The 24,946-nt window shown below is 50.4% G+C and overlaps 2 protein-coding genes across 2 annotated transcripts in view; one reads left to right on the forward strand and one right to left on the reverse strand.

The window, feature by feature from the left end:
• Window positions 1-7,358: 7,358 nt before the first annotated feature.
• On the forward strand, window positions 7,359-16,976 carry GDF11 (growth differentiation factor 11). Its single transcript, XM_040637112.1, is given in 4 exon segments — window positions 7,359-7,421; window positions 7,424-7,805; window positions 12,684-13,081; window positions 13,587-16,976. Coding segments are annotated over 4 exon segments (1,224 nt in total). The 3' UTR covers window positions 13,968-16,976.
• A 4,060-nt stretch (window positions 16,977-21,036) lies between these two features.
• Window positions 21,037-24,946, reverse strand: part of LOC103656925 (SAP domain containing ribonucleoprotein) — a 43,990-nt gene continuing 40,080 nt past the window's right edge. The window contains exons 10-11 of the mRNA XM_040637113.1: window positions 24,134-24,223; window positions 21,037-21,331 (exon numbers count right to left, since the gene is read on the reverse strand). Of these exons, the coding sequence (XP_040493047.1) occupies window positions 21,290-21,331; window positions 24,134-24,223 (132 nt within the window). The 3' untranslated portion in view covers window positions 21,037-21,289. The remainder of the gene's footprint in view (window positions 21,332-24,133; window positions 24,224-24,946) is intronic.

Here is a 24,946-nt window from a genome sequence, read left to right on the forward strand (position 1 = left end):
TAAAAAAACGAGTTAGGGAGCTGAAATTTAAATCCGAAGACCCCAGCTTTGGTTATAAGGGAGGCCTGGGTGCTTGATGGCAGCTCCCAGACGACAGGCAAGGTCAGCGCTGCCCTGATCACCTGGTCACCGTGGCGGCCCTCTGACCCCCCAGCTGTCTGGGCAAGACGAGGTCACAGCGCCCCTCTACCCAGGAGAACACCATACTGTCAAAGTCACCTTACCTCCTCTCTGCAAGGAAGGCAAGGCTGGGGAGGGGCCTGCCAGGGAGTGACACACGGACTCTGAGGGCGCCCTGCCCCCCACCAGCAAGTGCCCTGAGGTCAGAGGCACTGGTGCCCCACAAGCTCTGCTTGGCAAGCAGGGGCGACTCTGGCTAAGCTTTCGCCCTCCCTGAGCCTCGGCCTCCTCCCAGGTGAGCAAGAGGAAAACCCCCTCCCACACCTCACAGGGCCACACCTCACAGGACAGTTGTGAGGGTCGAAAAAGAAATTAAAGGGTTCAGTTTTGTTACCTGAAGCCTTTGTTACCTTAGGCTTTAGCATACCTTGCTTTGAGCCTCATCGCAATGAAAATGATTTTGCTTTGAGAAATATCTGGGGGCGCCTGGGTGGCTCAGTCGGTGAAGCGTCTGTCTTCGGCTCAGGGCGTGATCCCGGGGTCCTGGGATCAAGCCCCACGTCGGGCTCCCTGCTCAGTGGAGAGTCTGCTGCTCCTGTTCCCCCTGCTTGTTGTCTCTCTCTCTTTCTCTCTCTGTCAAATAAATATAATCTTTAAACATAAAATAAAATTCTTTAAAAATAAATAAATATCTGGACTCCACCCCACTTGAGGTGGCCAAGGAAAGGGTGGGAGGGGCAGCAGCCCCCTCCCATGCCTCCTTCCCACCTTGGCCTTGGCCCGGAGCCCTGTTTCAAGCCCCAGGGCCCAGCTGTGGTTCCAACCCCACCCCACCCCAGCCCCCACTGCCCAGGTTCCAGCCTCAGCCCTCTGCCTCTGTCTTTGCCTGTTCCTTTCCCTGCTCCTTGGGCCCCAGCCCCTGACTTCTGGCCCCTCATTCTCTGCAACCTTGTCCGGCTCCTGCCCCAGCTTCCTCACTATTGCCCATGGGGTCAATCCAGGTGCCCAGCTGGTGAGTGAGCAGGGCGGGCAGGCCTGTCCCATGGCGTCTTCATGCACAGCCTGGCCCAGGAGGTCAGCCGCTGTGTGCTTCTGATCCAGGGCCAGCTCAGGAAGCGGCGGGCTCCACCTGAGAATCAGACCCGCACAACTAGGTTCTCCCCGGGATGGAGCAGGTGGGGACACGGGAGCAATGGGAAGGGCACTGATGGGATGGGGTGCCCACTTCAGGCTCCTGTGCCTTGGGGCATCCATCCATCCATCCACTGAAAGCCCTAAACATGCCGGGCACTGGGACTCTATGGAGATGAGTAAGACATGGCTCTGCCTTCAAGGTGATTACAACCCATAGGCACAGACAAAAGTACAGCGTGGGGAGGGCTGTCCCAAAAAGAAGCCCCGGATGCCAGGGGCCAGCTGACATAGGTGGGGGGGGGACACAGCAGAGCACAGAAGGCCTTGGGGAGGCGTGCACTCAAGCTGTCCACACAGTAGGCTCCTCCCCCTTGCAGTTCAGGGACCCAGAAGTGAGGACATGAGGCAGGGTCTGAGGGACTGGGGGTCGCTGGCACCACCAGGCAGAGCCCAGAGAAGTCTGTTCTGCCCTCACATCTTTAATTTCTGGTTCCCACTCCCAGACCCCAGGCAGACCTTCTGGCCATCCACACACCTTCACCATTGCTACACACACACACACACACACACACACACACTCACCCCTCACTTGGCAACAACCTTGATCTTCACTGCCCTGTGCTCTCTCCTGGACATTAGCTTCCTCTGAACATTTCTGACTCTAGCTCCCCTCACCTGGTAGCCCACATCAGACTTTGTCACCTCCTGGGGTGACAAACGGGCTCCCAGCGTTTTGAAGTCCCTGGAGAAGGAGAAGCAGGCTTTGTGCTCAGACCCCTCCTTTTCCTTGACTAGCAGGTGCCTCCTGCTGGCCAAACTGGGCATGGGGGCAGCCTTGACCGCCACACCCCAGGCCCCCATGTCGGGCCTGGGCGTGGAGAGGGAGCAATGGGTGAGAAAGACAGAAAGAGGGGAGAGGCCTGGGGAGACTGAGTGAAGGTGGGAAAGAGGGTACACCTGTGGAGTTGGAGGGCTGGGCCAGCCCTAAGATGATAAGGGAAGCTGAGGGGGTGGGGCAAGGGTGTCTTCTGGAAGGCCAGCGGCAAAGGAAGACGTGACTCCAAATGATCTGAGTTCCCCAGTTGTAGTCCACCTCCACCTGCTCCCCCCCCAAATACCAACTCTTTGGCGCCCTCTGTCTGACCTCCAACTTCTCTTCGAGGGCCTTGGGGTTAAAGAGGTTAACAGGCCTGCTAGGAGATCCAGCAGGATAATTATAGGGTTTCGACCGTGGTGTGCAAGAGGACGGTAATTACACAATGAGGTCCTCTCTGGGGGCTTCAGGCTTTGTGGGCAGAGACCTGGGAGGGGTCCATTCCACTCACATTCCAGCCCCAGCCCAGAATAGCCTCCCCATACCACATTCCCAGAGGCTCACGCTGAGAGGGCAGGGGAAAGGGGGAAGCAAGTCTAGTAGGGAAGCCCCTCAGCAACTTCCCCTCAGCAGCTTCTCAATGACCCCAGCCCCTCCCCTCCTTGGAAAGACCTGCGGTGCCAGGGAATGAGCCACTGATCCTAAAAATAGGGCCTTTAGGAGGAAAAAGTGAGAAGAGAGGGCATTAGGGATCCTGGGCTGCCGCCCACTGACCCTGCTCCGATGGACGGTGCAGTTCAGGTGTGTGGGGTAGGCTGAGGGGTAGGGATGCAGGGTTCCAGGAGTCCCTCCTCCTTACAGAGGTTCCCCAGTTCTGGTGTCTGCTGCTCTGAGAGTGGCCCAGGGGTCTCTGGCCTTGAACCCTGGGACCAGCTCCCAAGACCTACAGTTCCTCTGCCTGAGGATGGAACAGACCCTCCACCCGTGGCTACACAAGCCCCTCTTTCCTCCAGTAGCTCCTGAGACCTCATTGCCTCCCCCTGGGACACCTCCTGCTTCTCTCCCGGAGACTCGCAGTCTTCCATCCCTAACGCCTTCCCTTAGGCCCCGACCCAAATTTCTATGAATCAGTCAGGACCTTGAAGGAGGCGGGCCTTGAAGGTTGCCTGGGTAACGCCGGAGAGGGGCACCCCTGGCAGGAAGACAGTTGCCAGGGAGACCAGGACAGTGGGCGGGGCCCCAAACCCTGGTTAGCCTGTATCCGGATGAGAAAAGATCTAAAGGTCCAGATCTCTCCCCGCTCCTTTTCCGTGAAAGCTGCAGGGCACCCCCTTGGGAACCGGGTCTAGGGAGGCTGAAGTCTGAAGCTCCCGAAAGAGACTTCCCAGGGATTAGTCCCCGCAACTCAGGGGAACCCAACAGAAACCAAACCTGAGGGAACTAAGGAAAGAGGCAAGATGTAGGAGGGGCTGGAGAGAGGAACAAGGCTTAATGCATTATGATATAGAACTTCTTGGACTAGAAACCTAAAGTGAAAAAATGCAAAGTATGCAAAACAGAACAGTTTTAGTCCCACCTCCAAGAAGCTAAAATTCCAGATTCTACCACCAGATGGCAGTCTTACCCACTCATTGAATTAAGCCCAGTCCTGGAACTGGTGGGGACGAAGCCAGGAGGTGGAAATCCTTTCTGTCTCACAAGTTGTTCCTGACTCTTGCTCTCTGGCATTTGGCAGACACCCATAACTCCTCATGGCCATAAATACCCAGTTTTCTCTCCCCAGCCCAACTCTGGCCAGATCAAGTTAACAGGGTTCATTCATTCTTCACTCAAAGGAGCTCAGGAAAACTTTGGTGGAAAAATTTCCTGCTCTCTTGGGTCCCACTCACAGGGTAAGGGTGATAAAGTGGGGTAATAGTAATGACTAATTAACTCATTTAGCCTTGCATGTCAGAAAAAAAAAAAGAATTGTGTGTCAGGCAGTTAATCCTCATAACCTTATGAAATAGGTACAATATTGTTATCCCCATGTTAAGGAAGAGGAATCTGAGGCATAAAGAGCCAAGTTCACACTGCCAAAAAGGTGGGAGGGCTGGACCTTGAACCCAGGCAGCCTAGTTCTAGTCTAGAGGCAATGTGAGAGGAACCTCCATACCACACAAAAGGTTGCAGATGTCGCTAGGAAGAGCATCTACTCTGGGCTTGGGAGTCAGGGATGGACTCCTGGAAGACACATGTCTAAAATCTTGTCTATACTGAGACCTGAGGAAAGAATAAATTTAGCCAAGAGACTGGGGAGTGGGGGCAGTGGAGGGAGGAAGGGGAGCTATTCTAGGAAGAGGAAACAACTTACACAAGATGCAGAGATGATCAAGAGAAAGGAGGTGAAGTCTACCTCCAGGTTTCTGGCCTGGATGAGTGTCATTCAGTAAAATGAAAGTGTGCCTTAGCAAGATGGGGGCCCATTTTGGGGGGAGAGAAGGAGTTCTCTATTTATCATACTTAACCCATGATGTTTGAGGTGCCTTGGGACATCCAGATGGAAATAGCAAGGAGGCATCTGGCTTGGAGTTTTGGCCGGTACTGTTTATCTAGTGTCCTGTCCAGTCTAAAGGTTTCCAGAGGAAATGTATCTTTGCGTCTCTCATAGACCTACCATTGGAAACAGGCTTGGTGAGGAAGCGGAGGCTGGGCCACCTCCTCTGAGGAAGGAGAAGGAGGTGATACCACCTCTGCTCTCAAGGAGTTTGCAGTTTTGCTGAGGAAATGACATCAGAGAAATATTTTGGAGAACAGGCTATGCCAGAATATGCGGTAAAGGCAATCATTACTCCAAGAAATCAGAAAGGAAAGGAAAGAATCATGAAGAAAGAGCCCATGAAGGCCGCTACTGACTGGTCACTATGTAACCCTCACAAGTTGATGGGGGACAGTGTGATGCTCACTTTATAGATGAGAAAGTTGATGAAATGTGGAGATGCCCATGTCCTGGTCCTGATCCCTACCCAACCTTCCTGCCTCACCCCCGGACCTCCAGTTCCTTTTCCTCATTTCACTCCAGCTCCCCAACCCAACTTTGTCCTTATACCTGGTGTTCCATCAAGCCCATTTTAAGACATTCTCTTGGGCTCGGAGATGAAACTGGTGTCTCTTTATTCTGCCTGAGAAGCCCAAGAACGTGCATCTCTTTCCTCAATAAACATTGTGTATACCAGAAAAAGAGCAAGACCTGATCCCCTCAAACGTTCTTTCTTTCTTTTTTAATTTTATTTATTTATTTGACACAGAGAGAGAGCACAAGCAGGGGGAGCAGCAGGCAGAGGGAGAGGCAGGCTCCCCGCTGAGCAGAGAGCAGATGGCCCCAATCCCCAGACCCCAGGACCCACTCAGGCACTCCTCCCCCCCCCCCCCGCCCACACCGCCCTCAAACATTTTCAATCTATTGGTTGTCTATTGATCTCCCGGGCTCTGGACTCAAGAAATCAGCCTGGAGAACCTGAGGACAGGGAAGAGGAACCTAGAACCAGAAGTCAAGCACGTCAGGAGCATTTTAACTCTCTCCCGCTCTGCCCTCTGGCTGTACACAGGGTCACACCTGGAAACTAGGGCTGGTCCTACATCTAGGTTTCTCCCTTTGCAACTTGCTGTCTCCAACTCAGATATCTGAGGGCAGACCTCTCACTCATTCTCACCCCTGCAATTACAAGAGCCTTCTCAGACTTTTAAGACCCTGCAGAGGCAATTGTGTAACTAGGAATTCAGAGGCCCAGATTCTTCTGCAAGCATAGTGGTCTCCAGCCTACTTCTTCCCACCACCCCCCTCCCCCCAGTGGTCTCCAGTGGTCCCTTGTTCCTGCCTTTTCCAGCCTGCTGACTCCCTTATCCCTCAATTTCAGATCACACTCTTCCCAGCTCTAAGACTTGCTCTTTTTTTTTTTTTAAGATTTTATTTATTTATTTATTTGACAGAGAGACAGCCAGCAAGAGAGGGAACACAAGCAGGGGGAGAGGGAGAGGAAGAAGCAGGCTCCTAGCGGAAGGAGCCTGATGTAGGGCTCGATCCCAGGACCCTGGAATCATGCCCTGAGCGTGAAGGCAGACACTTAAGGACTGAGCCAGGCACCCCTAAGACTTGCTCTGGTCTCAGGGCTTCCCACCACTTCCCCACCTGCTCAGATTATCTCTGGCCTGTTTCTCTCCTAGTCTGCCTTGCTAATCCCCGTGTCCCATCATTCCATCTCACTGTTCCTGAGCTCCCAATGACCCAGCCCGATGCTGCCCTCCGAGGCTTCTTTAAACATTTTCTTTGGGCTACCTCTGGTAGCTGGGGGATTCTCTGGGCTCAAATTCACCACCTCCTACCCCCCAGGCTCTCCAGACTCCCACCAAGGCTGACCCTGTCACTGTGCTGTCTCTCCTCTCCTCAAAAGTCTCTGTCTTCTCATCTCTGCCTTCCCCTGATTGTCTGTGTCGGCCTCCTCAGGGGCTCCCTTGGCATCTCCCATTCCTCCCCCTCTTGATTTCTCTCCCTCTCTCTCTTTCCCAGGACTCTGGTCTTTGTCGCATCAGTTTCTCTGTCCCCGTTCCCATCTCTCTGCACCCTTGACTTCTTGTCGCAGGCTCTGTGGACCTCCATCCCTTCCTTCTGTCTAGCCATACCTCTCTTCTCCCTCTGGTCTCTCTGCCCCGTCTTTGTTCCTGATTCTCCCCCTCTAACTCTCCCACTAGTTTATACAGTCTCGTTCCTTCTCTCCGTCTCTCTAGCTAAGTCTGTCCTCTGTCTTCTCCCGTCTGACTCTCTCTTATCCCCCCTTTGTCTCTCTCTTCTCTCCTCTTCCTCCTGCTTCGCCTATCTGCGTCTGATCTGTTTCTTGCCCCTTTATCTCTCTGTGTCTCCTTGGGCTCTGACTCTGACTTTCTCTATCTCTCCTTCCCTCTCCCGCACCCCAGTATCTCTCTCTTCATCTCTCGCTCCCTCTCTCCCTCTCTCCCTCCCTCTCTCTCTCTCTCTTCCTCGGCTCTCTCCGGCTCCCTCTCTCGCCTCGGATGACAGCGCTGCCTCTTTTGTTGGCTCCGCAGCCAATCGCGGCCGCTGACGACACGGGGGCCGGGGCTATAAAGGGCCTGGCCCGGGCTCGGGCCCCCCCAGCCGCCCGCCCCGGCCCCCGGCCCCCTCGGCCGGGCAGCCCAATCCCGCCGCTGGACCCCCTCCCTCCTCCCTCCCTTCTCCCTCCGCCCCCTCCTGCGGACTCCGGCGTCCGCCCCCAGTCCTCCCTCCCTCCCCTCCAGCATGGTGCTCGCGGCCCTGCTGCTGGGCTTCCTGCTCCTCGCCCTGGAGCTGCGGCCCGGGGGCGCGAGCCTGCAGCGGCGCGGCAGCGGCGCGCGGCGGCGGCGGCGGCGGCGGCGGCGGCGGCGGGGGCCGGGGGGGAGCGCTCGAGCCGGCCGGCCGCGTCCGTGGCGCCCGAGCCCGACGGCTGCCCCGTGTGCGTGTGGCGGCAGCACAGCCGCGAGCTGCGCCTGGAGAGCATCAAGTCGCAGATCCTGAGCAAACTGCGGCTCAAGGAGGCGCCCAACATCAGCCGCGAGGTGGTGAAGCAGCTGCTGCCCAAGGCGCCGCCGCTGCAGCAGATCCTGGACCTACACGACTTCCAGGGCGACGCGCTGCAGCCCGAGGACTTCCTGGAGGAGGACGAGTACCACGCCACCACCGAGACTGTCATTAGCATGGCCCAGGAGAGTAAGTGGGCGGCGGGGCGCGAGCACTGGGGTGCTGGCTCGGGCTCCGGGAAAGTGAGCGCCTCCCGCTCCGAAGCGGGGCGCTCCCGGCTGCCCCGGCCCAGAAGCCGTTTCTGCGAAAACTTGACGGATTGGGGGGCGGGGGCTGCTCCATAGAAGTTTTTCGAGCGGTGGAGATGGGCTGCGGAGTTGTGTGCACACTCCTTTCCCCGAGGTGGGAGGGCAAACAGAGAGGGTTGCGAGATACCGCCTCCCACCCCGGGTGTGCAAAAAAGACCCGTGTTTCGGGGAGTCTGGGGAAGCTGGAGCCCATTCTCAGCGGAGGGGAAGGGGCAGTAACTCAGTGCTGCAGGGCCATGGAAGAGAGGCTGGAGAACAGAATCGGGACGCTTCGGGACAACCCCCCCCCCCCCAAGTCCCAGGCGGGCTGCGGAGCTCTCTGCTCCCAGTGGCCTTGGCACCGGCTCTCCACCCCTTCCACCTCCGGCTCCGCAACGCGCCCACCGGGCTGCAGAGAACTGAGTGCTCTTCTCCCTCTAGCAGGAGTGAGGTCCCTCCCAGAGCCCTGTGTCTCTCCTGGCAGCCCAGCAGGCACCCATTTCACCCAGAGCCCTTCTGACACCCGGTCTCCCAAAGGGCTGGGAAAGCTGTGCCTTCTGGTACTGACGGGGCTCAGAGAACTCAACTCCATTGCGCTGGGGCTAAGGGCACCCGTTTGGCTAGTCAAAGCTTATCATTCCTTTCCTTATTCACCCGCCCCTACTCAAAACTGGACTTGAGGAGAGAGAGGGAGACCTAGGGAGAAAAAGAAAGAAATAGATAAGGAGGGAGGGGGAACCCAGGCATTCAAGCCCCTGGCCAAACGGAAGATGAACATGTTAATAGACTTGAGCTGCTTTGAAATTTTATGGCCTGGAAAATCCAGGCCAACACCCCCCCACCCCACCCCCAGCTCTCCCTAGGGTCAGATGACTCCCTTTTCCCCTCCCCCACTGAGGTCCCTTCACCCCTTCCCCGCTCCAACTCCAGGGAACCAGGCCCTCTCTTATTCCCTAGTGGTTTGGCAAAGTTGCCCCCCCGCCCCACAGTTCAGTTTTATGGCTCTGAACAGAAGAGGGGGGACTGGTTTATTGGCAGATGGGTCATAAAAAGCTGGGGGCTGAGGTGGACTCCGAGTGGCCCACCCCCATGGAGAGGCACAGGAACCCAGGTGTGCATCTGGGAGGCCGAGTGCCTCATACTGCCATTGGTTTCTCTGCAGTCCCTAACGCCACAATACTTGGCCAGGCTTCTGAAGAAAAGAAAACCCAAAGGACTAGGAAACTTGCTGAGGGTGGTGGTGGCAGTGAAAGCCTGGGATCTGTCTGGGTTCCTCAGTCTCCCTTGTGTTCTTAAGGTTTCTGCTTTATAGAAGCTAGGGTCAGTCTAAGATTGACTGAGGGCAGGGGTGGGGGTGGGGATTCTATGAAACAGTTGTAGAGGAATTCTGAAGAAGAGTATGCTGGAAGAGGATGAAGGGTACAGAGGAAAAAGATACTCTGGTTTGTGTGGTACAGTGTGTGTGAGGAGTTTCAGAATGGGTGATGGAGCTGTGGACTTCCCCTTGCCTCTATCCTTAGCATCCCTGAACCAACCGGCTTGAGCCCAGAGTTAGTCCTCATAATGGGGATGCAGGGAGTGAATACACTCTGTGTGCATGGATCGGACAGTGCAGGTTAGGCTGGGGGGACCGGGAAGGACACCAGTAGGTGGGGTTCTACCCGAACTTCCGCCCTCATTCGACTTCAGGACTTGGGTAACTAGGGAACTGGGTCTCCAGCCAGGTATTGTACGTCCCCTTTAAGAGCCAAGCTGAGCTCTTTTGAGAGGGAGGGGGAGCGGAGGGGAAGGGAGGGAGAGAGGGGAAAAGGAAAAAGAGACTTTTATAGTCTAATCCCCAGGGACCCGCTTTAATAAGAGACTTGTGCTCTGCTAATCGGGGGAGGTGTTTGTCAGCAGAGATGGCCTCCGCTCCCCTCCCCCTCCCTCCCCTCCCCCAGCACTCAGCCCTGGACCCCAGCCCCCACCTCTCCTAGGCTGCGGTGCCTGCCCTAGTTCCCTCCACCCTCTCAGGCTCTCCCACCCCAGCCTTCATCCTGGGAACCCAGCCCCCTTGCCCTTCTGGGAGCCAAGCCCAGCCCCTCAGTTTCTCTCTCCTCTCCTATACCAAGAGGCCCCTGCCCTCTCAGCCCAACCTCCTGCCCCTAGGCCTTCCAGCCTTGGTAAGGAGAGTGTGTAGGGGGTGGGGGGGGGCGGTGGAGGAGGAGGTGGTGAGCTGGGAGGGGGTTGGGCTTTTGCTGAAAATAGTGCAATGACCTCTCTCCAGACCAGCACCGCCTACTAAACCTGACCTGCTGCCTGCCACCAACCCGATCAATCCAACACAGATGTGGCTCTTTCCCCTCCCCTTGGGAGCTGGGCCTATATGTGTGTGTTGGGGACTCTCTCAAGCCTCTTGTTTCCCTCTGTGGCTCTACCTGCTTCTTCTTTGTTCCTCTCTCTGTGTCTTTCTGTCCTTTCTCTTTACCCCACCAGGCTTAGCTGCCTCCCTCCTTTCACTTTTTAGCCTCCATCCACTCCTTTCACATTCCCCCTTCTCTCCCAGTGTTCAAGCTTATTTCTTTTCCCCCTACCACGATCTTCCTCTCTCCCTTCCTTCTCTCCTCCAGTTCTCTTGACTATCGCTTCCAACCTGCCTTCATCACTAACAGTCCCTTCTCTGTTCTTCTCTCCCTCACCGCCTCCAGTCTCCCTCCCCTCTCTTCCCCTTTCCTTTTCTTTCTCCATCCATCTTGGCCCCTTGTAGCACCAACTGTCCCCACATCCCCTGGGAGAGAAGTGTATGGTGATCCCCTGGGGTAGGGATGGGGGACTCAGAAGAAACGAGACTTAGAGGGATGGGGCCCTAGTGCCCAATCCTCTTATCTCTAAACCTTGGGTCAGCTTAGGTAAGGGAGTATGTTTAGAGCTTACAAAACTAACAATAAACCAGCATTTATTGAGAAGCTACTACTATTTTCATTCTTTATTTAATGCTCAGCACTCCTATGAAAGAATTATTATCTGTATCACTGAGAAGTTTGGTGGGAAAGGTCAGATACAGGTTCATGAGGAGTCAAGCAGTGATTGAACCCACTTCGTAGTCAAAGAACAGTGTTTAGACGCCAGGAAGAACTTTTAGGCACTTGCCTATATATTTTAAGATTTGGAGTTTAGGGGATTCATTCAGCATGCACTTACTAAACACTGCTTGGTAATACGGGAGGCACTAAAGCTATAATGGTGAGCAAAACAGACACAGCATTGACAAGTGGGAAAATAAGACAACCCTATGAAATTAGGCACAGTAGCCCCATCTCACCAACAGCTTCCCTGCCCCAGCTACTCTCCTAATCTCTGAATCTCTACTCCCTGAATCCTCCCTCATTGCACCAGCATTGCAGCTCCAGGACAATGACAGGGAGGACTACCAGTGCCCTGGGACCTCAGAGAAGAACCAAGGGAAAGGAAGCTACTGGAGGAAATTTGTGTCTCATTCCTGAATATATGAAGATCATTGAGCACTTGCCTCCTCATCTCATTTGGAGGACCCTCCTTCTCCGGGAGTGGGGGAGTGCTGATGAGAGAGAACAGATGCTAAGTCCTCCGTGATTACACAGAACTCAAGACCTGGTGTGATACATAAGGGCCTGGATTTCCTGATCATACTTAACATAGCTCTGGAAGCTCATTCCTGACTCTTTTTCTCTATGTAGAGTGAGAATGGATCTTCCTGTCCAATGGAAACATGATTTAGGGCATTTCCAAGTGAATTAAGAGATTAGAAAGGGGAACCCAAAGGAGCTGAAATGGAAGCAGAGGCAGATGCTGAGGATCAGCCTTTCAACCCAAGAAGGGTCAGTTTCTGGTCCAGAACAAGATGTAATGGGCCAAAATGTCAAGTTGGGATGTTAAACCTTTGTAGAGACCTAACTGGCACTGGACTGAGGAACCAAAGGAAGCTCAGGAGAGAAAAGAAGACACTGCAGTTGATCTGATGTGTTGGATATCATTTCTGAAGCTTTGGGCAATAGGAGTAAACAACATGGAGGCAGTTTTTCCCTTCCTTAAAAATCAAGGCAGTAATAGTGATGATGAGGAGGAAACAGCTGAGGAAACGTGTTCTCAGGTTCAAGGGACTGGGCAGTCAGATGCACAGGTCAGTGCTGGAGCTGATCCAGTCTCCTGAGAGTATTGTTTCTGGCAGGAATGGTGCAAGAAGCCTAGATCTGAATTCTGGTTTACCTCATGGAATACATTTAGCCCCTGCTCCCTATCTGGACCCTGGTTATCCACTCTTGAGACCATCTGGTTGGGGGTGGGGCTGTGCCAAGGCTCCACCTGGCCATCATACAAAACAGGGCAGAAAAGGGGCAAGGTGACCTGAGAGCAGCAGGTGTGGTGAGGCTTGGCTTCTATGAAGAGCATCAAAGTTCTGAAAAATTTGGAGTCCTACATGCTGGGGGAATGGAAGGCTGCAGGCGGTGGGGGGGGTGGTGGTGGTGGTATCTCTAAGAACTGCTGTGCAGGTTATCTGGTAGAGGGGGGCCTATGTATTAGGACAAATGGACTAAGGAATGGATGCAGAGCAGAAAGGCCTGATAGAGACATCATCCTATAGGGAAAGAGAGGAGGCACTGTAAAGTACCAGTGACACAGCAGTCAACAAGACAGACACGAGAGAAGGGTAAAGAGCTGGAAAACTCAGGCTGAGTCGTCCAAGTTGTCAATGCCGCCCAGGGCTGCTGACGCCCTTCACAGACTCCGTTTGCTGATGTTGTGCCCCCTTCTCTCTTATCAGCGGACCCTGCAGTGCAGACGGATGGCAGCCCTCTCTGCTGCCATTTCCACTTCAGCCCCAAGGTGATGTTCACCAAGGTACTGAAGGCCCAGCTGTGGGTGTATCTACGGCCGGTGCCCCGCCCAGCCACGGTCTACCTGCAGATCTTGCGACTGAAACCCTTAACTGGGGAAGGGACTGCAGGGGGAGGGGGCGGAGGCCGGCGTCACATTCGAATCCGCTCACTCAAGATTGAGCTGCACTCACGCTCAGGCCACTGGCAGAGCATCGACTTCAAGCAAGTGCTGCACAGCTGGTTCCGACAGCCACAGAGCAACTGGGGCATCGAGATCAACGCCTTTGATCCCAGCGGCACAGACCTGGCTGTCACCTCCCTGGGGCCGGGAGCTGAGGGTCTGGTGAGCAGGGAGCTTGAGATGGTGGCAGATATGTGTAACCTGGCCCTGAGGAGGTGGGATGTTGGAAAAGGCAGACCAGGAATGAGAAGGGGCTGGGTATCAGCATTATTTCTCAGGGGCCAGGAGCTGAGTCTACAGGAGCAGTTTTTGGGCACGGGTAGGGTGGGGAGTGGCAGCTGTCACTTTTCAGATACAAGCCAGGCCACGGATTTGGGGTGGTGTTAATGGGAGATCCAAGAAAACACAAAAATGGGCTGTTGATAATGCCTGGGGCCAAGGGGGCTGATCAGGGTCAGGATGCCAGGAGAGAGTTAGAGGTGAGTTGGAGATAGCTAGCTTGCGACAAAAGTGGGTAGAAGGTAGGGCTGGGTATGGAGCAGGGGAAAAGCTGAGAAGGCAACGGTCTCTGTTGTGGTGCCCCTGTTGAGGGGCAGATGAGAAAGGAAAGGGAGTAGGCGCTCCTCAGGGCTCTATCACATCTCTGTCTCCTCTCCCTCACCCCCAGCATCCTTTCATGGAGCTTCGGGTCCTAGAGAACACAAAACGGTCCCGGCGGAACCTGGGCCTGGACTGCGATGAGCACTCGAGTGAGTCCCGCTGCTGCCGATACCCCCTCACAGTGGACTTTGAGGCTTTTGGCTGGGACTGGATCATCGCGCCTAAACGATACAAGGCCAACTACTGCTCCGGCCAGTGCGAGTACATGTTCATGCAAAAGTATCCGCACACCCACTTGGTGCAACAGGCTAACCCAAGAGGCTCTGCTGGGCCCTGCTGTACTCCCACCAAGATGTCCCCAATCAACATGCTCTACTTCAATGACAAGCAGCAGATTATCTACGGCAAGATCCCTGGCATGGTGGTGGATCGCTGTGGCTGCTCCTAAGGTGGGGGACAGAGGATGCCTCCCCCAGAGACCCTACCCCTAGACCCCAGCCCTGACCCCCCTACCCTCAGGCCCTAGAGCTCCCTCCACCTCTTCCCATGAACATCACACCTTGTTCCCTGCCCAAGCAGTGTGCAATACAACAGAGGGAGGCAGGTAGGGACTGATGGGTGAGGGGCTTGGGGAACAGGGGGAAGAGGGGGCATGGTCAGGTGGGGAGTGTTTGAGGTTTGCAGGTGAGAAGGTTTGGCAAGAAGACAGAGAGACGCAGAGACAAGAGGTAGAACAGAGGGATAGAGACAGAGGAACAAAAAGAGCAGCAGTGAGAAGGCAAAGGGAGAGAGAGGCAGAAAAGACAGAGACCAGGCAGAGATTAACGATGAGAAAGAGGCTGAAATGGAGTAATATGAGAAAGCCCCACACCCAGCCTCCTTTCTTCCACTGGTAAGGTGAGGGGCTTGGTATGGTTTGGGGAGATCCCCTGACTACCATTCTCAGTAGGAGGAAATCAAAAATCCATTCTTAGCTTCTTCCCTTTCTCCCTCCAACAGTGGCCAGGGAAGGGAAGTGAGGGCAGGGGCAAAAGTAAGGATTTGGGAATTTTATTTATTTATTTATTGTGACTTTTCATTTTTTGGTATTTGGCTTTACTGAAATAGAAGGGCCCCTGCCCACTGTGCCCCATTTCTCCCTTATTCCCCAAAGCCCTGTTCTCCCTCAATACCCACCTACTTAAGCACTTGTGTAAAGCCTCCAGGGTTGGGAATGGGAGCAGAGGGCAAGAGGGCTACCACAGGAAAATTTCCAACCCATAATCACCCAACTTAACCTTCCTGAGCCAAATGCGTTGAACTGAATTCCAGCAGTCACAGAAACAGTACGAGGTTAGGGTTTAGGAGCTTGGCGGGGGGGTGGGGGGGGAGAGCCCTCAACATCCAGGATCTATATGAGAGCCACTAAACTAACCCTCAGATCCACCCTCACCGTCCTGAGTTATTTAGCCAGAGGGTGTGGCCCACATATGCCCAAATTCCCCCCAGCCAAGAGAGAGACCAAAGAGCCTGTGGAATACCCCTACTCCCAGCCTCTATCTTCAGGTCAATAAAGAGAGTATAGAGATCCCAGAGTCCCAGGTCTGGGAAGGGTTAGGAGGGGTCAAGAAAGGAGTAGTAAGGAGATTGAAGGTTACAGGGCATTTGAATCCAAATCACTGCTCTGGGCTATAGCGGGAATAGAGCCAGCAGACCAAGATGGAAGGGATTCCGGAGGGGGGACATTTTAGTTCCCCCAACCCCAAAGCTCAGGGTGGAAGGGGGGAAAACAAGGGAGCAGAGTGTCTATAATTATTTTTATCTTTTATTTTTGGAATCTAGCAGTACCTGGCAGCAGGGAGGGGACAATAAAGTGGGGAAGGGAAAAGCATCTGACAAGGCCAGTTAGAGCAGAGGATTGGAAGGATGGAGACTCCCTGGTTTGGAAGACTAGGAAGCAGGCAGGGACTGGTTGCCACTCCTTCACTAGCTGGGCCTATTCCTCCCACAATTCCTGACCCACCATCCTCTGGACTCACTGTGCCTCAGTTTCTTCCCCTCGATGGAATGAGAAATAGCAGCACCCGCCACAGCCAAGAGATGAATTCTGAGCACTTACCACGGGCACTTTATGGACATAAAATACCTCTCGCTGTGGGACAGATAACCAGGGCACCGGAGTAGTGGTGAAGAGATGTGAGGCTTAGAGGAGTCACAGGCTTCAGAGTACAAGTCCCCCTCTGCCTCCCAGATGGACAGTGCCTGAAGCCAAGGAGTTGAGAGATCTCCTGATCCACACCCTATCCATACCTCACCACCAGACCTCTTGGCTCCAGGCAAGAGCCTAGAGGATGTCAAGAGAGGAGGTCCAGAACCTTCAGCAAAACTGTCACTCTAAGTAGAGCCAGCAGTTATGGGTCTGATGCAAACAGTACCGAACTAAAGCCTGACCTGGAGAGCTGACCTGGAAGGCTTGTTCTTCCCAAGAGTGTGACTCTCCTGTCTGGCCCAGATGGTGGAAGGGGCAAAGGTATGTGACCACCCCTGGGAAGGTGATGTTGGCGAGCTTTAGTATCATATTCCCATTTCCACAGTGAAAAAGTGAGATGGGGTATTTTGGTACAGGAATGGGCAGGGGCTGTTAAGCATCTCAATTCGCCTCCCATATAACAGCCATGCTAACCCCCAGCCTCTCCTCTCTGGCCGTGTTCTTCCATCCTTCCTTCTACCCCAACCTTGGAGAACAAGATACATCTGACCAACACCATTCCCATATCCTTGGTTGAAGGAGAGGAACAGAGAAGAACAGAAGATGCCTCCTCCAAGATCAAATGCTCATGTCTCTTGATCTTGGCACAGGGTGGGGGATGGATAATAGACATCAGGTGACTTCCCTCTATAAATTCTAGAGAGCTGGAGCATTAGACTTGGGGGACACTTACAACATGCCCCTTTAATACCACCAAATAAAGACCTTTGTGGGGGGGGAGGGTCTTTTTCTTCTGAACATAAATTATGAATTGAAGCCTCATTCCCTTGGTCCTCCTCACCCTCAAAGAGGCATGGGGTAAAGAGGCTTGGCGGCACAGTCCAGCAACCTAGTGGGAACTAGCAACCCCTCTCCCACTTTATGATGTGTGTGGAACTGGCCAGTGCCCCTCTGATCGTAAGTAGTGTAATTATTATTTACTTTGTGTATTTGTTACACCATGTGTGTGATTGCCTTTGTTTGTTAAGGGTGACTGAGGAGTATGGGGGTGACAGGGGCACTGGAATGCCGGGAAAGGACTTCTTCACTGAGATCAAGGCTTCCTGGAGGGAACCATTGCAAAAAGGCCATCAGGCAGTTTTCAAGTTATGTGACAGAGGGCAAAGATGGCCATAGGGTGCTCTGAGTTTTGGGATGGTCACATGACACAATCCAGCACTTGAACCTGAAAAAAAAAAAAATAAAAGCAGTCAAAGAGTTTAGAATTCAGTGATGAACTCTTCTCCCTAATCAAGCGCCACATTTATACGTTGGAGATCAGGAACAAAAGAGGATCTGAGAAAGGATGAAACCTTGTGCTCAAGGAATAAGAACACGGGGGTCTTTGGAGCAAGAAAAACACACTAGGGGTATTTGGGATGACGGTGGGGACATACAGTCCAAGGGAGGATGGGCAGAGAATGGGAAAGGGAGGGGACCTAGAACAACTCTTCTTGATCCAAAACAGTCCCAAAGATTACCAAAACCCTCTCCCAGGCTCCACTTAACAGAACATCTAAAAGTTCTGTTTAAGATGATCCCGCTAATGTCAGTCCCATTCTCCCACAATTCCCTGATCCTCAGTTTCCTTAACTAAGTTTCACCAAAATCCACAAACCAAACCAACATAGCCATTCAAATTGTAAATGTACCAAGATGGTTAGGCATATCAAATAGTCTTTGATTTCACCAAAAAAAGGGTCTCCTGTGTACCTAAGACAAAAGAATCTTGCCTAACTCATATTTGAAAAAAGACAAGAAAAGCTCCTGTCACACTGACCTGATCCATAATGGGGGCCAGGGCCACCGCGAGGTCAGTGTGCCACCATACTCTCCCTGTCCTGTCAGTTCTGTCAGTAGACTGACCCCATCTCAGACCAACTACAAGAGTGAGGTTGAGGGAAGACAAAAGTGCTACATACAGTATCTTCCCAAGGAATTGTTTTATCCACACCTACTCCTAGCTTTTGGCTTGAGCTAAAAATAGGTTTTCTCCCTCACTGCTCATTGTTTCCTATGTTGAAAGGACACGCAGAAGAGATTGCCAGATGACTTTTACCCCTAAACAACCTCCAACCCAATGGGTAAGTAGCTCACTAACCTACACTGTTCCTTGGCCTGCTTTTTGGATGTCAGGGCCCCAAGCTAAGAATCAGCAGGCAGTAGCATTTACAGCTTCTCATCTGTGGTGAGGCAGAAGCAGGGAAGTCGACACGCCAGGTCACAAGGTCAGCTTTCCTGCCTGTGAGGTGGGGGTAAAGGAGCAACTGGGATTCCCACCTCTTCCCACTCAGAACCTGAAAATGTACCTATACATGCAGTGCCCCCCCTCCCCCACGTTCAAATGAGTCCACTCAGCTCCCTCCCTCCCCTCTAGCTGGAACCTACTCAGTGAAAAGAAATATTTCCACTGTAAGTCACCTGGTAAAATTAAGAGCTTACTGAATGATACTATGCAAACTATGGTAAGCAAATTGTGCTGAGTATATAATCTATTAGCAATTCTCATAGCAACATTCGCAATAGGGTTGCTTGCTATTGGTACAGTCTGGAAAGAGTCATGGAATGATTTGCCCAGTCACAGAGCCAATAGAGCTAGTATGGTAGAACGAATTACACCTAAATACTACACACTATTCCACTCTAATGTGTTCTATTAATAGTAATCTGAGACGTTGAAAAACTAAAGGCAGAAAAAGCAAAAGACGAGAAAAGAAAGAGAAAGCTGGAATCACCCTGGGCACAAAGGGTCTGCAAAGGTGTGAAACCTGCCATTATTTTTCAATCCCTTTGAAAGGAAAAACAAGAATGTGGCCATGTAGCAAGAAAGGGAGGTTAGATTTTAGTGGATTTCAATAATCAGAGGCAACAGTCTATCAGAGGCCCACATGGAAGAGAACAGAGAAAAAGTTATTCTCCCTTATTTATGTAAGTTCCTTCCTTCCCCCTCATCTGTTTCTCATGTCAGACATGGCAATAGGACTCAACCCCAGGAAGTCCTGCTCTATTCACATCTCCCTTCCTAAAGCTCTCACCCTTACAGAAGCTTCTAGTGCTGTATATTCTGAAGTCCCCAGGAGTCAGGGTGGGGGGAAGGGCAGTTTAGAGTGATGGTGGAGAAAAAGAGAAGGATCCCATGGTTCTTAGAGAACCATAAAAAGGTGCAGATTTACAGCTGAGGAAGCTAGTTCCCTCCACATCTTTTATAGACTCCCTCATTAAGAGCTCTCAGGTATGCAGAGAATGTCACAGCTTCAGGAGAGGGAAAAGACTGGAGTCAGCAAACTGCATATGAATCCTAGATCAACTACACCAGGTATACTAGGAGATAGGAAGGAAGGGTACTTGGATTCCAGATAAAGAACTGCAAGCCTGGATGCTTTTAAAGGGACTTACTATTTTAAGGTTGAATTAGTAAAAAAGACATAGGCATCCTGAACTTTCACGCTCAAAAAGTATGCAGGGAACAACTACCATTAGACAGGAAGAGGAAGATCTGGTCATCAGGCTTGGGTGTGAGAGACTTCTGATTGACAGAAGAACAGCTGATGGAATGGGATGAAAAAAGTTATTTAAAAATCCACACAAATTGAGTAAAAACACAGTATCAAAGATTTGGGGAAGTGAGTTGAGGGGGAAAAGAACGATTAACTTTCAGAAAGAGAATCCTGCGGGAAGGCGGAATACCTTTCTGGAAGGTTTTAGAAAATAGAGACAAAGTGAAGAAAACTTCTGAAGGACCCAGTGCTCTATTTCTTTACCTATTTATGTTCCCATCCTTGGGTAGAAAACCCTTACTGAATCTATAAGATTTCTTTCAACCTACAAAACTAATTTTCTGTGGTTCTGTTTTCAGATAGAAACAGAGTAGAGAAAGAAAAGTTCGTCTCAGGATCAGGGCCTGGAGAAAAGAAAAGGCAGGCAAACAGAAGAGGCTAGAGGGAAGGGAGGGAAGGAAATGTTTAACCAATGTCCCTTTTGTTCACCTCTCCAAAGTTATTTTGGGGCAAAATTCACAATAAATGGGCAATCTTTGCATCTGCTCTACAAGGCCCAGTTTTCCTAAAGTGTCTAAACTTAGGTCCCTGCCCTACTCAGCAACCAAAGACAATTTGTGGAAAGAGATTCTTGTTGGGAAGGGGATCAAACCATTACTTTTCTATTAATCACAAAACCAGACAGGTTATAGTAGAAATGGAAATAAGGAATTATACCACAGCAACACAGGATCTGATCAAGGTATCCAAGTCTTCAGGTAAGGTACCAGGCTCTTAAGCTTTATTCTCAAAACAAACAAATAAAAACCAACCTTACAGAGATGTCCAGAAATAAAGATAAAGAGGAGAAACCCTACACCAACATATCCAAAAACAAAAGTAGCATGTTTCAGATCTCGGTGAAACATCAAATGCAAACCAGCAGCCTGCTTGGAGAGAGTCAAACCTTTCTAAGTAGGAGGCTCAGCAAGGAAAACGGATGTTAGTAATATTTAAGAAACGCTGCCACTAAAACTATGTACTTCTGTAATGGAAAAAGACAAACTAGCACAGGACTTGATTAGAAAGTAGAAACCTTCAGGAGCATGTGGTTGGTTCAGTAGGAAAAGCATGCAGCTTTTGATCTGTTGATCTTGGGGCTGTGAGTTTGAGCCCCATGCTGGGTGTAGAGATTACTTACACACACACACACACAGCCTTAAAAAAAAAAAAAAAAGGGCAGAGGTTTCCAGTCTACTGCTCATGTTCCCAATGATCTAGACATCAATGCTTAACACCTCTAATATCCTATCATGCTTTGAATCCCTACACTTCTAGCTCTGAGGCATACCCAGCCCATCTCCTTTCCTGAACTGCATAACCAACAGGGTCCTACATATCGGCCTTGGCTGAAACCAGACAGTATCTCACCAGGTCACTCTTGAAAACAGAGCCCTTCTGGACTCCATTCCATAATAGACTACCAATCATCAGCCCTTACATATATATCCTTTACACCTAAAATTCAGTGTTCCCCCTATTTTGCCCCAATGGGTCATGCCAACCTCCCAAAGCAAAGATTCAGGGTGAAACTTGGTCTCTTCATGGAAAAAAAAGAATAAAAGGATGCCCCTGAATATGAGAGAAGGGAATAAACAGGATTAAAGGAATAGACTCAAATCCTTTTCCTTGTTCTCCTTTCTAAAGGATAAAGGCATTATGGCTAATTCCCTGTAATATTTGTCCCTGAAGCTCCCCTTATCTGGTCTAATCTGGCTCTAAGAACTCAAAGGAGCACCTAATAAAACACAATGTTTTCTTTTCTATTTGTATTTTATTAACAAGCAAAATAATAATTAAAAAACAACAACACAAGAACAACAACCTTAAAGTTGGAACAGCAATGAGTCAAATTGCTGCTGAAGTTCCTGGATGTACCCGGGGTACATGCTCTCTCATTGCGAGGCAGGACCTAGGCACATGACTGTGCATTTAGGCATATATATGACCAAGAAAAGTCAGAGAGATGGAAACCACTGGATAACAGACAGCATTAAGAGCTTTTCATCAGGCAATCCCAAAGCGCTCTGCCCTTTTCCTCTTCTTTGCCTGTAAGAAGCAAGAAGAAAAAAATTAGATTACAAGACAACAGTGGCCTGGGTTCCTGGCTGCTTTAACCCAAGCTCACATGAATTATCACAAGGTCCAAGAAGGAGGGAAGACCCAGGCGTAAGCTTGGCAGCCAGAGATTTCATTCCTGAATCTCTTCAGTTATCCAGTTAAAGCCGAAGAGGTTTGGTGGAAAAGGAGGGGAGAAGACTGTGGAGAGTAGGGGGTGGGGGAAAAGGAGGAAGTGAATAGTAGTAGATTCCTAAAGGAGAGAGGTCCACTCAGCCTTATAGCAAGTTAGTCTGGAAACAATGGACTCTTAACAGACTTGGGAATCTTCCAGTCAGTGGGGAGATGGGAGATCTCAGAGGACAAAGGGTTGACCAATGCTATTTTTTCATGGAGAGGGTGAAGGGGATGCCCTTCTTGGCAGTAAGGCCCAAGCAGGAGTTATTCCTTGGGCCTCCAAATCTACAGAGAGGCATATAAATCTTCAATGCCAACAGAATAAATGGGAAGGAGGGGAGTCCCCAATATGGATCTCTTTAAGGGAGTCAGCACTGGAGAGAGGCACAAAATGAGAAATGGGGGAGGAGAGAAAGACCTTTTTGATCTGGGAGTGACTGAAAACAGTGCTGAGTCCTTCATCCTCATTCTAACCACTGCCCCCAGCAAAGAGGGGACTTCTTTTCTTTAAGAGAGGGAGGTGGGGGGAGGGGCAGAGGGAGAAAAAGAATCTTAAGCAGGCTCCACACCCAGCGCAGAGCCCAAAGCAGGGCTCGATCTCACAACCCCGAGATCATGACCTGAGCCAAAATCAAAAGTTGGCTGCTTAACTGATTGAGCCACCCAGGTGCCCTGGGACTTTTTCTTTTTTCTGGATTCCATTCACACAGGAGGTTTAATTTAGATTAAAAAGAAAAGATGAGTGTAAGCCCAGCCCACTCTAACTGAATTACTGACACAATTCTCTGGAATCAAATAAATTAGTCATCTGGTTCATGTAAACTCCATCAACTTCTGCAGTTACTACCCACTTACATGCACTGACTCTCCCAACAAAAGCTACTATTCCTTGCTAACCAACAAAATCATCTGCCTTATCTTGGAGAAGCCAAATGTACTACCTTAGTAAACATGGCTGGTTCAACAGTTTCCTTGGCAAAGAGGCAATAATTATACTAGAATTAGAACAAGCCTTTGAGTTTACTTCTAACTCATCCTGGCAAGTCAGTCAGTAAGCTGATACTTACAACAGGTAATGCTTTATTCTGAATTAGCAGCACAGAGTATACAAAGTCTTTCAAGTTTCTCCCTACTGGAGATGTAAACTGATGAAATTATAAAATTTTCAGGGTTTACTTACAAGACTCACTCTCATATTTATTCATAAAAAGACTATAAGATTTTGAGTGTGTGAGGTAATAGATTTTCAAAGGTCATCTCCAGGGCTGCCTGGCTGGCTCAGTTGGTACAGCATGCAACTCTTGAAATCAGGGTCGTGAGTTCAAGCCCCACGCTGGGCATGGAGCCTACCTTAAAACAAAACAAACAAAAGCCATCTCCAGAGGTAGATGGAAAGAAGTAAATTTGGATTAAAGGAAGAAAGAACACCGCAAATTCTTCACCACTCAAGAAATTCTTAGAATTCAAAACATATTCAACTATTTCAACTCTTCTTTATGTATACCTTAGGTGACACTTTGGGTCTCCATTAGAGATACACCCTCTTTTTTTTTTTTTTTTTAAGTAATCTGTATGACCAACATGGGGCTGAAACTCTCAACCCCAAGACTGAGAGTCACATGCTCTACCAAATGAGCCAGTGCCCCCATTATAGATACTCTTAAATCAGCAAATCAATATTGTCTGTCAAAGCCCCGAGTAGTCTTGCCATGCTCAGGCTCTCAATTAATTTGAGTTACTCCAGACGAAGCTGGGATATGGACAATCACAAGTCTTTATAAAACAAACAATAAAAGCCACTCTTTCATTTAAGAGACTAGTTAAAAATAAAGCAATAAGAACAAGAAGTCTAGGGGCGCCTGGGTGGCCCAGCGGTTAAGCGTCTGCCTTCGGCTCAGGGTGTGATCCCGGCTTTCTGGGATCGAGCCCCACATCAGGCTCCTCCGCTGGGAGCCTGCTTCTTCCTCTCCCACTCCCCCTGCTTGTGTTCCCTCTCTCGCTGGCTGTCTCTATCTCTGTCGAATAAATAAATAAAATCTTAAAAAAAAAAAAAAAGAACAAGAAGTCTCATTTGAGTCCACTGAGGTATTCCAGAGGGGAGTTAGGCACAACTATACTTGTGTCTGAGTTGGATAAGTCTTCATTAAACTATCAAAGAAATATGGCTAGCGGATAATCAGAGACACTGCTACTTACTAAATATGACAGGCTTTGTGTCAAGCATTTTACACAGTATCATCCCTTCTTACTTAGCATAATTTCATGTTTAAAATACCACTTCAAGGTAGGTATTTATTATCGCTACGTCCCAGATGATGAAACTGAGGCTCAGAGAACTGCCATAACTTGTAAGTAATACTAAGTGGCAGAGTCACTTTTCAAATCCAAGCTTTTCTGATTCCAAATCTTGTGCTCCTTTCTAGACTAAATGGCTCTAACACCAAATTAAGTATACTAATGGAATTCAGTGTGGCTACTTTATCCAGAAAACAGATACTAAGCAAAGAACAAAAAGATCTTATTTGGGCACTTAAGAAGTAGGCCAGGGAAATAATAACATGTCTTCACCCTCACTTCCTTTCAAGGGCTCTATTAAGCACTCTAGGTATATTTTACCTCTGTATCCTCTGTGGTTCCTGTTCCGGCCGAACTTGTAACAATCCCAAATCGCTCCTTCCTCTTTTTCAGCTTCTCATCATCTTCAGACTATTCAGAGAAAAAGAAAGCAATTCAAACAAGCTAGCCTCCACTCATGAGATAAAGAGAATGAAATTATAACTTAATGGTCACAATATGCCAGCCAATCTTGTGCCCAAAACTAAGGATCACATGAACAAAAAAACAGACAGGAAACTGAATAAGGAAGCATACAGAATGTTGTCCCTAAGAATGACTAAATACTTAATTTTAAGAAGGGCCTCAACATTCATAAGACCCATGGAGTCAAGAAAACAGAAGAAATACCCATACAACAAATTTCTGCAGAAATTCTTATAGTTCAGAGATATGGACTGAGGATTCAGTGAGTAACATCCGAGGACAAAAGGTTGGTAGAAGACACCCAAACTACTTGTTGAACACTGCTTACAAGTTCCATTTACTTGCCAAGGGATGGAAGGGAAAGAGGCCAGAGTGGTATTTCTGAAGAATGTACAAAGAAAGCCAAGCATTATGAATGCCCAGCAAAGTCACAGAAGGCTCTGAATAGCTTGAAATGATTTTTGGGGCCGGCGGGGGGCAGAGGGAGAGGGAGAGAGAATTCTGAAGCGGACTCCCTGCTGAGTACAGAGCCCAATGCAGGGCTCAATCCCAGGACCCTGAAATCATGACCTGAGTCAAAATCAAGAGTCGGTGGGGCGGGCGGCGGGGGGGAGGAGGGCTGAGGGGGGAAGAGGGCTGAGGGGGCTGGGTGGCTCGGTCGGTTAAGTG

The sequence above is a fragment of the Ursus maritimus genome, unplaced genomic scaffold (genome assembly GCF_017311325.1).
Source record: "Ursus maritimus isolate PB19 unplaced genomic scaffold, ASM1731132v1 scaffold_21, whole genome shotgun sequence".
NCBI lineage: Eukaryota > Metazoa > Chordata > Mammalia > Carnivora > Ursidae > Ursus > Ursus maritimus.